The sequence below is a fragment of the Mus caroli genome, chromosome 17 (assembly GCF_900094665.2).
Source record: "Mus caroli chromosome 17, CAROLI_EIJ_v1.1, whole genome shotgun sequence".
NCBI lineage: Eukaryota > Metazoa > Chordata > Mammalia > Rodentia > Muridae > Mus > Mus caroli.
The window spans coordinates 535,641-552,228 of NC_034586.1; the positions used below are offsets into that span (position 1 = coordinate 535,641).

Here is a 16,588-nt window from a genome sequence, read left to right on the forward strand (position 1 = left end):
TTGTCCATTTCATCCACATTTTCCAGGCTTGTTGAGTATAGCCTTTTGTAGTAGGATCTGATGATGTTTTGGATTTCCTCAGGTTCTGTTGTTATGTCTTCTTTTTTATTTCTGATTTTGTAATTAGAATACTGTCCTTGTGCCCTCTAGTTAGTCTGGCTAAGGGTTTATCTATTTTGTTGATTTTCTCAAAGAATCAGCTCCTGGTTTGGTTGATTCTTTGAATGTTCTTTTTGTTTCCACTTGGTTGATTTCTGCCCTAAGTTTGATTTTTTTCCTGCTGTCTACTCCTCTTGGATGAATTTTCTTCCTTTCGTTCTAGAGCTTCTAAGTGTGCTGTCAGGCTGCTAGTGTATGCTCTCTCTAGTTTCTTTTTGAAGGCACTCAGGGCTATGCATTTTCCTCTTAGAAATGCTTTCATTGTGTCCCATAAATTTGGGTATGTTGTGGCATCATTTTCATTTAGCTCTAAAAGTCTTTAATATCTTTATTTCTTCCTCGACCAAGGTATCATTGAGTACAGTGTTGTGCACTTTACACGTGAATGTTGGCTTTCTATTGTTTATTCTGTTTTTGAAGATCAGCCTTAGTCCGTGGTGATTTGATAGGATGCATGGGATAATTTCAATATTTTTGTATCTGTTGAGGCCTGTTTTGTGACCGATTATATGGTCAATTTTTGAGGAGGTATCATGAGGTACTGAGAAGTAGGTATATCCTTTTGTTTTAGGATAAAATGTTCTGTAGATATCTGTTAAATCCATTGGTTTCATAACTTCTGTTAGTGTCCATGCATCTCTGTTTAATTTCTGTTTTCAGGATCTGTCCATTTGTGAGAGTGGAGTGTTGAAGTTTCCCACTATTATTTTTTGAGGTGCAATGTGTGCTTTGAGCTTTACTAAAGTTTCTTTAATGGATGTGGATGCATAGATATTCAGAATTGAGAGTTCATCTTGGAAGATTTTACTTTTGATGATTATGAAGTGCCCAGCTTGTCTTTTTGATAACTTTGGCTTGGAAGTCAATTTTATTCAATATTAGAATGGCTACTCCAGCTTGTTTCTTCAGACCATTTGCTTGAAAAAATTGTTTTCCAGCTTTTTACTCTGAGGTAGTGTCTGTCTTTGTCCCTGAGGTAGGTTTCCTGTAAGCAGCACAATGTTGGGTCCTGTTTGTGTAGCCAGTCTGTTAGTCTATGTCTTTTTATTGGGGAATTGAGTCCATTGGTGTTAAGAGAAATTAAAGAAAAGTAATTGTTGCTTCCTGTTATTTTTGTTGTTAAAGTTGAGATTCTGTTCTTGTGGCTGTCTTCTTTTAGGGTTGTTGAAGGATTACTTTCTTGCTCTTTCTAGGGTCTGTTTTCCATCTTTGTGTTGGTATTTTCCCTTTATTATCCTTTGAAGCGCTGGATTCCTGGAAAGATATTGTGTGAATTTGGTTTTGTCATAGAATACTTTGGTTTCTCCATCTATGGTAATTAAGAGTTTTGCTGGTTATAGTAGCCTGGACTGGCATTTGTGTTCTCTTAGTGTCTGTATAACATCTGTCCAGGATCTTCTGGCTTTCATTATCCCTGGTGATAAATCTGGAGTAATTCTAATAGGCCTGCCTTTATATGTTACTTGACCTTTTTCCCTTACTGCTTTTAATATTCTGTCTTTATTTATTCCATTTGTTGTTCTGATTATTATGTGTTGGGAAGAATTTATTTTCTGGTCCAGTCTATTTGGAGTTCTGTAGGCTTCTTGTATGTTCATGGGCATGTCTTTCTTTAGGTTTGGGAAGTTTTCTTCTATAATTTTGTTGAAGATATTTGCTGGCCCATTAAGTTGAAAATCTTCATTCTCATCTACTCCTATTATCTGTAGGTTTGATCTTCTAATTGTGTCCTGGATTTCCTGGATGTTTTGTATTAGCATCTTTTTTCATTTTGCATTTTCTTTGATTGTTGTGTCCATGTTCTCTATGGAATCTTCTGCACTTGAGATTTTCTCTTCCATCTTTTGTATTCTGTTGCTGATGCTCACATCTATGGTTCCTGATTTCTTTCCTAGGATTTCTATCTCCAGAGTTGTCTCCCTTTGGGTTTTCTTCATAGTTTCTACTTCCATTTTTAGATCTTGCATCGTTTTGTTCAATTCCATCCCCTGTTTGGTTGTGTTTTCCTGTAAGTTCTTTAAGGTCTTCTATCTGTTTCGCACTGTTATTATGTATTTCTTTAAGTGAGTTATTAATGTCCTTCTTAAAATCTTCTCCCACCCTCATGAGATAGGATTTTAAATTTGACTCTTGCTTTTTAGGTGTGTTGGGGTATGCAGGACTCGCTCAGTTCTGATGATGCCCAGTGTTCTTGGTTTCTTTAAGTAAGATTCTTATGTTTGCCTTTCGCCATCTGGTAATCTCTGGTGTTAATATTCTGGCTGTCTCTGGCTGGAGCTTGATCCTCCTGTGATTCTGTTAGCCTCTGTCAACACTCCTGGGAGTCCAACTCTCACCTTAGTCCCAGTGGTCAGAGCCTTCCCTGTGGGCCGACTCTCCTCTGACAAGGAAGGTGCCCAGGGGTCTGGGTCTCAGCTCTGCCTCCCGGCTGAGGATGAAAGCCCCAAGGGACCCTGTCCAAGAAGCTCTGTTGCTTTTGTCACCCACGTGCTCTCCAGTGATCACGAGGTCCTGGGTGTGCTAGGTGTCCTGTGTCGTGGAGAGTCCTCTGGGACCCTCAATGCCCTCGGCTGGGTTCACATGGAAGATGGTGGGGCTGGCCCCTACTGGAAAGGATCCCAGCCTCTGTTCAGGCAGGATTCCTTTGTTCTTGCTGGCACAAGACCCTCTTCGATTCTCTGGAGCTGATGTTGTGTTCCACTCATCCATAATCCCAAGGTGATTATGTGGTCCTGCATCATGGAGAGTACTCTGGGGCCCTTGGAGACCTCTGCTGGGTTCAGGAGGAAGATTGAAACGTTTCCTTTTCTGCTGTTCAGATGTGCATGTGAGAGTAAAAGATGAAGAGAGTTGACTTTCTTTGCTGGGGAAGAGAGCTTCTGAGAACTCTCCATTTTGAGATTCACTACAAATACCCCTCTGCCTGCACAAAGGCAGAAAAAGTCACTGTGGACTCCAGAATTTAGAATGGGGCCAGGAAATCTGGTACAGTCTAAGTCTTAGTAAAAAAGACAGAAGAGGAGAGGAAGAAAAAGGTAGATTGTCTTAGGGTTTTCTGCTGTGAACAGACACCATGACCAATTCAAGTCTTATAAAGGACAACATTTAATTGGGGATGGCTTATAGGTTTAGAGGTTCAGTCCATTATCATTAAGGTAGGAACATGGTAGCATCCAGGAATACATGGTGCAGGAATAGTTGAGAGTTCAACATCTTCATCTAGAGGCTGCTAGAAGAACGTACATCCAGGCAGCTAGGGTGAGTGTCGTAAGCCCATACCCACAGTGACACACCTACTGTAACAAGGCCACACCTCTTAATTGTGCCACTCCCTGAGCCAAGCATATACAAACCATCACAGAGATAGATAGATAGAGATGATAGATGATAGATTTGATAGATGATAGATTGATAGATGATAGAGATAGATACGTATGATAAATGTATAGATAGAAAGATAGAGAGATAATTAGATAGATGGATGGATTTGATAGATTATTGGGATAGATATGATAAATGAATAGATATTTATAGAGAGATAGATGGAGAGATAGATGAGTTATTTTTACTTAGTTTTAGATGTGATAAGTGCAGGAAAATTACCTACAGTTTATTTAAAATATGGAAGAATCAATTAAGCATCTGTAACATGACCGGGTAGAAACTGTGACCCTAGTAATCTGTTTTGTTTCATGCTTTGCAGAATGTAATGAGAGTGTCATCTGACTAAGAGAGAGAAAAATTTAGAAAGAAACAAAATGAACACGTCAGAATGAGTGCGAATTTGATGTTGAGGCCCAAGGCTGAAAGCAACATCATTACACAACTGACTTCATCATCTGCAAACTGTACAGTTAGAGTAGACATTACTGAAAATCAATTATAACTCCAAGTCTGGAATTCCCAAATGTAAGAAATGATGAAAACAGAGGTTGTGTTTGTTTGTTTGTTTGTTTTAGTTTTGTGACAAAATGTGTCCTGAACAGAGGGGAGGAGGTTATTTATAATTTTTGTTACTCAACTTAACTTGAATCCTAAGATTTATAGTTTTCATTGAAAAAAAAAAACACCTTTGAATAATACCCAGGCAATATTAGATCATGTATTTACTTGTTCTTTTTAAAAATAGGAATTAGTTTGAATCCTGACAGGAATAATTTGGGCCAGTAAAAATGTAGAGAAAATGATATAAATAAAAGATACATGGAGATTATAACCATTAAAATAATTAGGATGGAAAAGGATCCATTATTAAAATAATTGATGCCTCTAAAAATAGGAAACAAAGGGCATCCAAAATGCATTCAAACATATAATATGAGAAAACATCCTTGAAGTGGAGGTAATCCCCCAAGGTTTAGTTTAGCAATAAATTATGTGAAATGTTTGTCAAAATGTTCTGAGTCCCAAAGATAAAAGAAGAACTATTTAACTATGTAGATCAAATAAAAAAGTAACAGAAAGGAGAGAGAGAGAGAGAGAGAGAGAGAGAGAGAGAGAGAGAGAGAGAGAGAGAGAGAGAGTTTGTTCCCTACCTCACCACAGTGATATAGATGTCAGAAATGCCAGAGTGCTGTCTACAGAGACTTGAAGGGGACAGAAGATGTTCTGAGAACAGCAGAGCCCGAGAAGATCAGCTGACTGGAAATGGAACAGATAGAGATGGCCTCAGATTAAAGCAGAAAACACAACTCACTTGAAATCTTCTTCACTCTTCTTGATCATCCCAAAAATTAGTTAACAGCTTAGGTTCAACCAAAACTCAAGAGTAGAGTCACCTTTGCTAAAGGGAACGTGTGCACAATGGGCCATAAAAATTACTTCTCCTGTTTACTTACAGTATGTAACAAAGAACTTTGCACAGTAGTTCCTCTGTCTTGCCAAACAATATAAAACCTGCAGGATGCTGGATTCCAGGGTCCTCCGACCTTGCATGTTGGTTTGTAGTATTTCACTTTGACATTCTAAAAATATTCTTTCAGGAGCTGGGGAGATGGTTCTGTCAGTAAAATGCTTGCTATGCATTGGGTTCCCCTGGACCCCCTATGAGAAGGCTGAGGAGTGTGATTGTAACGCAGTGCTAGGGAGGGAGTGAGAGTGGGATCTCTAAGCCGTGATGGGCAGCCGACCTAGCCAGACTGCCAGTTTCAGACTCAAACATTCCTTCTCAAAACATTGTGGTGAGCCTCCACACATCCCTATTTCTGTCCTACTTGGACACAATTATTCATAACCAATCTTTTATTGTGTTTTGTAGTTGCTATTTAGAGATTCTGCTATTTAGAGACAAATAGTCTGCTATTTAGAGACAAAACATTTTTTAGCGTGTTCTTGGCTCATTGATGTTCTTTGTGTCTGGGTGAACTGAACTTCCTCCCTCCCTGAGTAAGGATATCTTTTGGCAGTTACTCCAGAGACAAAGAATGTTTCCCGTTTGGCTTTGCTTGGAAAGTCTTTATTTTGCCTTCATTTTGGAAAGTTAATTTAAGGGGGCCCCAATCACTCCACTGATAGCTATGGTACCTTAATGCTTTTATGGCAGAATTTTCTTAGTGAGGTGTCTCCAGGGAAGTTCTATGGCTACGCTTAGTGTAGTTCACTAGCAGCTAATGCAGGCTTCCTCTTTGGTTACTTTAGAGGATCCCCCTTTAAGATGGCTTCTCTCATACATAGGAAGTTTTCTCCTTTCTTACTTCTGCCCTCTGTTCCTCTTCCCTCCCTTCCCCTCCCCTCTGCTCCACCTTCTCCTCTCCTCTCCCTTTCCCCTCTTCTATCTCATCTCTTCTTTTCCCTATTCCTTTCCAGTTTCCATCTTTCTTCCTCTCATTAGTTTTTTTCTTTTTCCTAAAATCAAGAAAATTTTAATTTAATTGGAGTTTCATTTAGCAGAGATTAGTTCAGAACAAATTGATTATCTTCAGAATGTTTAACATTCAAATTCAGTTAATAGTACTTGCACCCATTTTCAAATGTTTTCCTGTTTATGTTTATTGATGTATCAAATTACCTTAAATAATTTTTGTGGAATGTTTCTCTTTTGAATAAATTATTTCCATTTTACTTTGGTTATTTCAACATTATGGAACTCAAATTTTTATATCTTTTCTTGTTTGGATAGGTAAGAATCTCTTAGTATATATATCTCAAAATGTTGAACAGTATCCCCAGAAATAAAAAACATTGTATTTTTGATATTTTACCAGAAAAAGTTTTATTTTATTAGACAAAATTATATGATCAAATAATACATTTTATTTTCAAATAGTCAAAGAAAGAAAAGTAGTAACTAAATATGATTTAAAGGAAAAAAGTTAATGTATTTAATTTTCTGGCTAAAGATTTTATTTGGTTATAGAAGCTGCTAGCAAATTAATGATTGAATTAAGTTTAAATGGGAAAATAATTGTGTAGTGTGCCTGAATGTCTTCCAACTGGAGTTTGGATGATTATTTATATCTACCTGTCTGTCTGTCTGTCTGTCTGTCTGTATATCCGTCTGTCTATCTATCTTTATCTGATACTTTTATACACTGAGAAATTTCTCAGTAGAGGCAGTAGAAGTCATGGATGAGATGTTATTGAATAATCCAACTATTCCCTGTAATAAGAGTAAAGCTTATACTTGAAATTAAAAAATAATCGAATGATAATAGAAAGTAGGCAATCAATTTGAATTTTAGAAACACATGGAAAAGCTTAAGTAACTGCTTGATTCATAAAATCAAAACCTTTCAGATCAATTTACTTCTTTTATGATAGTCCACAATGATAAGAAGCATTGTAAAGCACAATTTATCTTAATTCCAGCAAATGCTTTTATTCTATTGTATATGATATGTCATCTAGAAAATATAATGTGGTGTCTAGTTCCCCATATCTGGCCACTAAACATTTTCAGCTGGACACTGATATTAACAGGCATAGGAATGTCAGAGGAGTCCTCTGAAGTTAGTAATTTGATATGAAGTCTAAATAAAAGATTTGATATACCACTAATGAAGTTCTGTCAATATTACTAAGGAACCCACTTGTTGCTATCTGTGGCTAAATAATTTTCAAATCACTCGATATATTTGATGAAATGATTATAAAACATTAATGCTGGTGGAGAGAAGTATGGGGCGTGAGGGATTCTTTGTAACCAGCAACAGGTCATGGAAAGACTAAATTGATGGAAATTTCCCAAAACATTTCCAGAGGTTTTGAGGGACAGAAGTTGAATTGAGTTATAACTATTTGTTTAAAGAGAGGGAGAAAGAAACCAGTAATGAATGAATGAAGTAAGGAACAAAGGGATGGCGAGAGGGAGGAACAAAGGAAGAAGGAAGGAAAGAAGAAGGAAGGAAGAAAGACGAGAGGGAAGGTAAACATGGAATTTAGTTTTTATGTATATGTCATACAAGGTGGGAAAATGCCAGTGTTCTAAGCTTGTTCTAAGCATGCTTTGATTAACATTGTTTACATATCATTGGCCTTATTTGGCTCATGGTTTAAGTTTATATTCTCATGATTTCTACATTTTAGTTAAGTGCCTAACCCTGGCTTTTACATTTTTAAATTGTCAAAAAAAAAAAAAATACAAATTCCGTGACAGAAAGATTATATGAGATTCTCCTTCAGTGGCCATAAGTAAATTGTATGACAACAGACTCAGCTAACCCATTCCAATGTGTTCTCATTTGTGGCTACTTAAGTGTCTTGGAACCTCGGGGTGAAGTAGATGAGGCTGCGATCATCCTCTGCATAAAGTCTAAAATGCTGGCTATTTGGCCCTTTGTGGGAAAAAAAACCACTTTGCTTCCCTACTTGATTTTAGCCTTTCACAGTGCATTGACTGTACCTCCAACATCTAGAAGTTTTCCTTGTTGTAATAGAAATGAACGCCCCTTGGATCCACAGATGAGTACAAACGACACATCTTTTGAAGAGTCTTTGACATGGCTTCAGATCCACAGAAGAACACGCCAATGCTGCTGCTGGAGGGGGGATAAAAGGAGAGAGTGTTACCTGGGCAAGGCCAGCAGGAAGCCAAGATAGGCCTAGTCAATTAAGAAGCAGACATGGTAGCTAGGCCATTTGCTTATTTTCTTATCTGTCTACTTCTTTTGTAAGAGTCCTTCCTGCTTGCAGTACATTGCTCCAGTCAAGCTTTCCGGAGCCCTGTGATCCCCAGACTCACAGGAGCTAGAAACCCAAGAAGGCAGAGGCTGGACAGGTATTTGATAATAGCACAGGGGATTTGTGATACAGTGGGGTTTTGGTCATGTGAAGTTGGTCAACATCTTCTTGGATCTGTGGCTAAAGTGTAAATCAGAACTTCCGACTCATCATCTTCATCCAGGCACCTGAGATAGTGTCTAGCTTAAGTAGATAAAAACCACACGTTTGCTGAAGGAATGTGTAAATGGTCATGTGGATTATTACTTGCATAGTTTTGGGCAGGGCTAGAGGTCTTACATATGTAATCTAAAGCTAACAATTACATTTTGTGTTTTAACGAAAGCAACATAAGACAGTATATTCAAAAGGTATTATAGAAGGGTTTGTTATGACTAATATCTTGTTCAACCTTGGCATTTTTATAGATAATAAAATGTATATTTAAAGTAACAGCAACTTACTTATTTCTCCTACTAGAATTCAACCTGCAAAGGAGGCTTAAAGTACAAGATGGCAGAGACAAGCATTGCTGAACACCCAGTCTTCCAAACAGTGTGACCTTTGATCCTTGCACTTCCAAAAATAGTGTAGAAGGCACAGCTTTGCTTTGCATCATAAGAGCACTCCAGTCTCCTGTGGAGGCCAAGGACTGGTTCAAGTGTTCAGACCACACCAGTCCCTATCGAAAAATACAAAGACCGAAGCTTTCCTCCCTTGTTGTCTACATCATTGTGCCCTGTGGTGCTTTCTTTTCCTAATCTTCAACATAAGCTAAACTACTTACTCTAGCCTAGATCAAAAGTACCCACATTACCGTGTATAAAATCATTAGGCAGCTTGTTATAATTGAGATTCTTTGGCTGAGATCCATGGAGAGTATGTTTGGTATGAAGCCAGTTAATACTGAGGCAGATGGCCCTATGAGACATACTGCCTCAGAGAAATTCTTCAGATCCAAGGCCAGCCTGCTCTACTTCTTCTCTTCCTTCCACCTGACTGTTGTTAGTAAGTTCGTGTATAGCCTTGCTCCCTAGCTTATACAGTAGTGTGGTTCTCTACCATATAGCAGAGTCCTATTTTAACAACGTGTCCCCAGACCATGATGCCCATGGTAGAAGGTGATGGTTTAACCACATTTTAAACTACCTTCAAGAGAATTCACCAAATGGCTTCACCTACAAATGAGAACACATTTAAAATGTCTAAGTGTCATTTTCCAAGATATCTGGGACTTAATTTGTGAAAGTATCTTTTTCCCCCCCAAAATGTTTTATACTGAATAATTTGACTTGAGGTAATTTCCAGGTGTTTCTCAAACTAGGAGGCAAATGGTAAGGAGACTGATGTTTCCATCATTTGGCTGCCATGAGCTTTGGACACATTAATTATCTTCTCAAAGTTCTATCACATCTTGTAGATATAATCAGGAGCATTAGAGACCTTTCCTCTCAAGGTCTCCTCTGTGCCCCCAGCTTTTCTCTGAGGATGAAGGGAGGTATGGCCAGCCCTGCTGTGGCCCTGTACTTGGTACATGGTGGTCTCTGTAGCTGTTCGTGCTCAGATATCAGTATCACACATGTTCACAGAGCTGAACAGAAGATGGGAAGTGGGGGGTGAACACAGAGGCTGCTGGAGAATTATGGGGATTGGCCTTTTGAGCGCTGGACAAAAACATCTGAGTGGAAGAGGTCAGATGGAGGTCCTTCCTGATGAGGAGTCATACCTTTGCTGTGGGTATCCTGCCCAGGGTGTCCTTGTACTCTGTTTCAAAGGTGCTGTTATGGGGTGGGGGTGGGGTTGAAATTTTCCCCATTAGTGTGAAAGTCACCAAAGAGGTTGCCTATTCCCACAGATTGGGACTGCCCTTTCATTTATAGGCAGAGTCACTGTTTGAGAAGTTGATGGTGTTCTTTGATGCCCTGCCTTTAAGAGCCCCTTTCAAAGCATTCTGATGGTGGGCCGTCAGGTGTACCACTGGGATTTCCAGTGGCTCACAACTCCCTTGCTCCGCTGAGGCTCTGGCTCTTGCACTTTTCAGCTAAGTCCAAACTGTTCTGTCCTTGGGGCCCATAGCTACCATGGTTATGTGGTCAAGTCTCACAGAGGCCATTTGCTATCTGCCCTCAGTGACCTGGCAGTCATCCCTTATTCCATCTCTCTTCACAAGTAAGGCATTCTGCTGCTCTCCTGCTTTTATCAGCCTTGGCATTTATGGCACTAATATAGGGTCTCCCGGTCATGAACGCATCCCATAAACTATGGAGCGGGAGAGCATCTGCACAAAATGGTTAAGGCACAGATGTGGCAGGTTTTTTTTTTTCTTCCTTTTTCCTTTATGAGGCAATGGACAAGTACAACAGAGCCCTAATGGGATTGCTAAACAAAAAAAATTCCTTCTATAAAAATTTAATTATCCACAATTGCTTAGAGTTAAAAATGAAGACTCTGTGCAAAAGAAGTATAACATCGTGAGACACCATTTATCCTCCAGTTTACAGCCTGCAAGCAGAGCTTGCACACACGTGCAGACCTGGATCATGGATAACACTCATTGATGGCACTGACCAGTCTGAGTGGCTGACTTTGATGACAAAGGGAAGATTTCACAGAGGGTGAAAAAAATGGTTAAAAACACCCACAGAATGATTCCTGCTCTGATAAACAGGAAAGAAGGTTCCCTCTCTACCCGCCCCGTGTCTGTTAAATAACCACTATGTTCTTCTCTGTGGGATTTATTATTGTTTTTTCTCTCAAAAGAGTTGAGCAACACTATGCATGAAAGGCATCCAAAATATCTCTCACCAGGAGATTTCAGCCCAGCAGTTAGATGGGCATGGGGGTGTTCCTGGGAATAATCTTGCCAGCCTCACCCCCAGATTCCCAGGCAGATAGATGGGCGCATGGATATGCCTGGGGGTAATCTCACCACCCCTGATTCCCTGATTCTGCTGGCATGAGCCCCTTTCTCCTTAAATTGTATGTTTGTTTTTATGTGTTGGCTTTTATGCTTGGTAAGTTATAACCCTGTTGGGGCAGACCCTAAACCCTGTTAAAAAAAATCAAATTACTTTATACTCTGAGTGTGCTCTGCAAATAAAATCGATAAACAGAAGCTTCCTGCGGATTTATGAAGGCTTAGGACGACAGCACCGAGAGCTACAAACTCAGTTTCAGACAGTGGACACACAAGTTCTGGTTAATCTTTCCCAGGGAATGTTTTTCATTAGAAATGCCTCCAAATGATTTATCACATAATTACATTTTATACAACACCATCTTTTTCATAACTACAGATGATAGTTGGGCTGGTCAGCTCTCTCCCTTTCTAACCCACATCATAGTCACTGCCCAGCAGCCAGCTGTACTGACCTTCTCACAGTGTATGGTGGTCAACCGTGACTGTTAACTTGACTTATAATCACCTAGGAGACGCGCCTTAGGAGGAGGTCCAAAGGAATGTTTTAGAGAAAATTAACTGAGGAGGAAGAAAGACTGACCACATGGGCTAGGGTCTCAGACTGAGCACAAAGGAGGAAGCGAGTTGAGCAGAGGCATCTGTTACTGCTTTCTGCTTCCTGACTATGGATTAATGTGAGCAAGCACCCCCTGCTTCTGCAGCCATGATGAGCTGCTTCCACAAGCCATGGACCCAGATAAACTCTTTCTCTCTGAGCTGCTTCTTGTCAGATATTTGGTCGTTACAACAAGACAAGTAACTAATGCAGTGTTCTCCTTACTGAGTTGTTTATCTGGGGCTGCAGATGTTACTAACAAAACGTACATGTGCCTCTTCTTTTCCCACTTTCCAACAAACTGTCCCTTTTGACAGATAAGACTGTCACTGCACACTTAGGATTCTCATCCCTGTTTCCTCTACGTCATCATCCTTTCACTTGTTCATGCTGAGCAGTAGATATGAGTGAATAAAGCAGTTGCTCTTATGGGAGGGGGGTGGGAAGGAGGTCGAGGAGGAGGATGAAGTGGAGGAGAAAGAGGAGGAAGAGGAGGAAGAAGAGGAGTAGAAGGAGAAAGAAGAGGAGAAAGAGTAGGGGGAAGAAATGGGTGGGTAGGGGAGTGGGGGAGGGTCTGGGGGACTTTTGGGAGAGCATTGGAAATGTAATTGAGGAAAATACCTAATAAATAAATAAAAAAAGAGTAGGGGGAAGAAGAGTAGGAGGAGAAGAAAGGAGGAGAAAGAGAAGAAAGAAAGGAGGAGGAAGAGGAAGAGGAGGAGGGGGAAAAGGAGGAAACTAGTTGATTCATAGTATTGGGTCCCAGAAAATGGTGGAACAACTTTTCTCCATCCTATCTTTTCCCTTATCCTTGCTTTACTAAGACATGTAAACCTATAAAATATCAAAAGATTTTCTACAATCCTTAATTTACTGGAATAATGCCATCAAAGTAAGTTAACAGAGTAATAACTCCACTTGCTATTTACTTATGTTCTTAGTCCCCTGACGACAAACAAGGCTAGTAATTTTCATGGAATTTTTACTCGGCTATAACCAGTGAGCTGGATGTTCTCTGGTGGAAAAGGTAGCATTTAGCTGTGGGGACAATATTTCCAATGTGCATTATGGGGCTTTACTTTTCTTATAAAGCTATAATTTATCATGTGCTGGATTTCCATTTAAATCTATTTCTTTGAGTACTCTGCACATTTTAGTCATATAATGAATGTTTAGGATACCCTGTTAGATAAAGGACCTGGTATACTATAATCAGAATGCTGATTTCCTAAAAATATCACTTCACAACATTTTTGCACATATGCATGTACAAATGAGAACTGAAGGGTATGCACACAAGCAAATGTAACTCCAGACAGACACATTTACTCAATTTAGTAAAAAGGTAGGTATTTTTTTTTTACATTTTTGAAAACAATACGGGTTTAAAATACATTCATGTCATATGGATTAGAAGTGGCCTTACTTGTATAGTAAGCTGACACCTTCTTCATGTCTGGGTCAGATGGCTGTGTCCTGACAAGTGCTGACATCCCTCTTTCTCTGTTCCTCTTCATTATTAAACAATAGCTCTTATAAAAGTTATGAAAACTGGGAAAAATCTCAAAAGTTTTTATGCTAATTAATTACATAAAGTTCACACCTATAAGGCATGGTGAAGATATCAGCAGATAAGTCAAAAGTAGAAAACTATAAATATTTTCCGAAGTGTAAGATCAAAGACTGAAACCATACAGAAAAACTTCTTAGTCAATTAACTAACAATAGCTGAGCCATAGGTCCACATGGGTGAGCGGATGTACGATGTGTGTTTGTCAAAAAAAATAGCTAGATATGACAAAACTATGTTTATTTTCACTCTGCCTGTCTTCTTGAAAATGATTTTCTGATTCTGAACACTTGTCTAAAGGTTGGCAGCATATCAAGAATGCTTACAGAAAATGAAACGGAGCTTCCATTTTTGTATAAGACACATTTCTATAGATTCATAAGTCCTAGTGTCAATGCATGCACTAATTAGCCTATTGTACTTTAATGGGAGGGCGACTCCCCCTGTATGCTGGGAATACTTTTCTGCACTTGTATAATTGATGTAATTGACAATTGTGACATGCATGAGAGTTTGGGCAGAGCAAGAAATGACCTCTTTAAGTGTGCACTCATTTGCTATTTGTTGACTGTCTTTTAGCTCTATCCTCATGTTTCTATAAATCAACTGGTGTAATTACCAAAATTAATTCCCGAAGAAAACAGCAGACCGTGCTTCCCTGTTTTCTGCTTCCAGCCTTTGATCTATTTTAAAATCGCCTCTCCTGTTCCTCATTTGTATTCGTTCTAATGCCATCAATTTGTTTCTCTATTACTGTTATTTTTGCAATTTTCTGGTTCCTTCAGAACTTGCTCAATCCGCTTTGATCTGCTTCCCTTCGAGCTTTATTTTTGGTGGTGTTTTTTCATGTCCTATAAAAATTTTTTTGCATTCCTTTCCCCTCCATTCTTTTGATTCAATTCTTTCTTAGGACAGGAGCAAACTCCAGCTTTGAGTGAACAGGTAAATGCGATTACAGGAGTTAGTGCTAAGAAGGCCCAGCTTTGTGCTCCGATGGTGGAGAGCCTACTTCAAAGGCCCTGGGGAACAAAGGATCTTTTCTGAGGCTACTAACAAATCCAGCAATTCTTCCTGGCCTATCTTTGCCAAAAGATACAAGCTAATGTTGCAGGACAAGCCGGCCTTGTGAGAGTAGCCAAGTGGGCTTGGGAACAAACATCTCTGTGACACGATAAGGGGAGAACATACTGTTTATCTCTCTAATAACCATCTTGAAGAAAATTAATGTTACTTTGTCCTTTGTGCCGAACAGTGATTGGATTGTGTTTCATTTCAATCTGGACAAAGGCCAGCATATTGCAATGCTTCTCAATATTAGATTTTCTTGTTTAAGAATTAGATTTTATTGGCATTCTCCTTCTGTAATTTCTTCATTAAAAGCTTCATTAAGCATAAATCTCCTTTTACGCAGAAGGAAAACAAAAAATTATTTTATGGGAGGTCATTTTGAAAGTCTTCTAGACGGGTAGTGCTGAGCTCGATGCTGGAGATTTGCAGGCTTTCAGGGACTTGGCATTCCAGAGATGAAACAATGATTGATTTTGCATTGATTTATCTAATATTAATTATATTGATGCTTGAAGCAATTTAATAAGCCAGCGTGTTCCGGAGTCTCAAGCTTTTACAAATCTGATATTAAATTTTTTTTTTCAGGTAGGAAGTCGTCAGTAGTGTCTTGGTTCTGAAATGACTTAACCCCAGGAGTCTCTTCTCTCCTGGACGACATGGAATCATGCACCAGAGAAAGAGAGTTTGCACAGCTACCATGATGAGAAACATAGCTAGCCATTCCATGCAATTGTGTGCTTTGATGGGGGAGGGGGGCATTCTGGTATGGGGTGAACATGTTTCCCAGCTTAGATAAAACTGTCCTGGACAGTCACTATGCACATGGGACAGGCTCACCTGAAACAGCATTTTTCTGAACAGGGATTGCACAAGGCTCGTTTTTGCCTTTGATTTCTTGTACTTCTGGCTCACACTATCCAAGTGAAGAAAGATGATTAAGTGAACTGATTTGAAAGGCTTTCTGCATTGGGCCATCAACTTTATATTATGATAAAGACAAGCACAATGCAGTATCAATGTAGGGAAATCACAGTGAAGACTGGAGCTATATTCATGAATTTAAAGACGTATGTTTCAGAAGCCTGCAATCTGAAGTTGGTGTAGGGTGGTATCTCATAGAGAAAATGCTTGCCTTGAAATGATGGAGACCTGAGCTTGCTCCTCAGAGCCTATATGATAATAACCAGGTTTGTTTTTACAAAAATCAATGATGAGTGTTTGTTATCCCAGCTGCTAGGGGAGTAAAGACAGGTGAATTTTTGAGGCTCATTAGCCAGCCATCCCAACCCACTTGGAAAACAGGTCTCTGGGCTAGTAAGGAGAAACCCTGTCCAAAAAACTAGGTGTATGCGGTGCCTAAGGAATGACACACGTTGTTGTCTTCCAGCCTCCACATGTATGTGTACATGCCACCCTCCTGCACCATGCCTGCCTGGATGCTGCCATGTTCTTGTCTTGATGATAATGGACTGAACCTCCTGACCTGTAAGCCAGCCCCAATTAAATGTTGTCCTTACAAGAGTTGCCTTGGTCACACTGCCTGTTCACAGCGGTAAAATCCTAACCGAGATGTTGTATCAGGCACTTTAGATGCTTCATTCATTTTTTTTTTTTCTTGCAGAATCTTGGGAGGCAAGCATTATTATTTACAGTTTTTTAGAGGAGGAGGAGCTTGGGTCATCACAGGGTTATTAGATGACCAAGGTATACCCATGGGAATGGCAGAGCCAGGGTAGATCCTTAAATACCCCAGCTCCAGATCTGGGTTCTTTACCATGTCAAATCTTCGCTTTGTCTAAGAACACTTTTTCTCTTTGCTTTTTTGCTAGACGTGCTAGACACACTGTAGAGCTGGGGAGAAATGAATTCTCTAGTTGGGTAATTAGAGACTAACTCTGCTGAAAAGATTTTTTTGAAGGCATATGCTGTTTAAGAAATACCAACTTTAAATTGAGGTTAAGTGTGAACATAATCGATAATTGTCTGAATCTGTCAGCCAGTTAAACAGAGGTTTGTGGTTTCTGAAATATAAGAGAGTCATGGACATATTTTCTAAGGTAGATTTTTTTAAAAAAAATCTTGGATCAAAATTCTCAGTTCTGACTTCAGGTTAAACACC

General features: G+C 39.4%; 1 protein-coding gene and 1 long non-coding RNA gene across 2 annotated transcripts in view; one reads left to right on the top strand and one right to left on the bottom strand.

Annotated features, from left to right (window-relative positions):
- The window catches only part of LOC110283966, a 15,643-nt gene extending 6,628 nt beyond the window's left edge, over positions 1-9,015 (top strand). The window contains exons 2-3 of the long non-coding RNA XR_002376891.1: positions 8,272-8,374; positions 8,797-9,015. This is a non-coding gene — a long non-coding RNA (uncharacterized LOC110283966). The remainder of the gene's footprint in view (positions 1-8,271; positions 8,375-8,796) is intronic.
- Nox3 (NADPH oxidase 3) overlaps positions 7,984-16,588 on the bottom strand; it is a 58,206-nt gene continuing 49,601 nt past the window's right edge. The window contains exon 13 of the mRNA XM_021149518.1: positions 7,984-8,135. Coding sequence (XP_021005177.1) covers positions 8,009-8,135 — 127 coding nt within the window. The 3' untranslated portion in view covers positions 7,984-8,008. The remainder of the gene's footprint in view (positions 8,136-16,588) is intronic.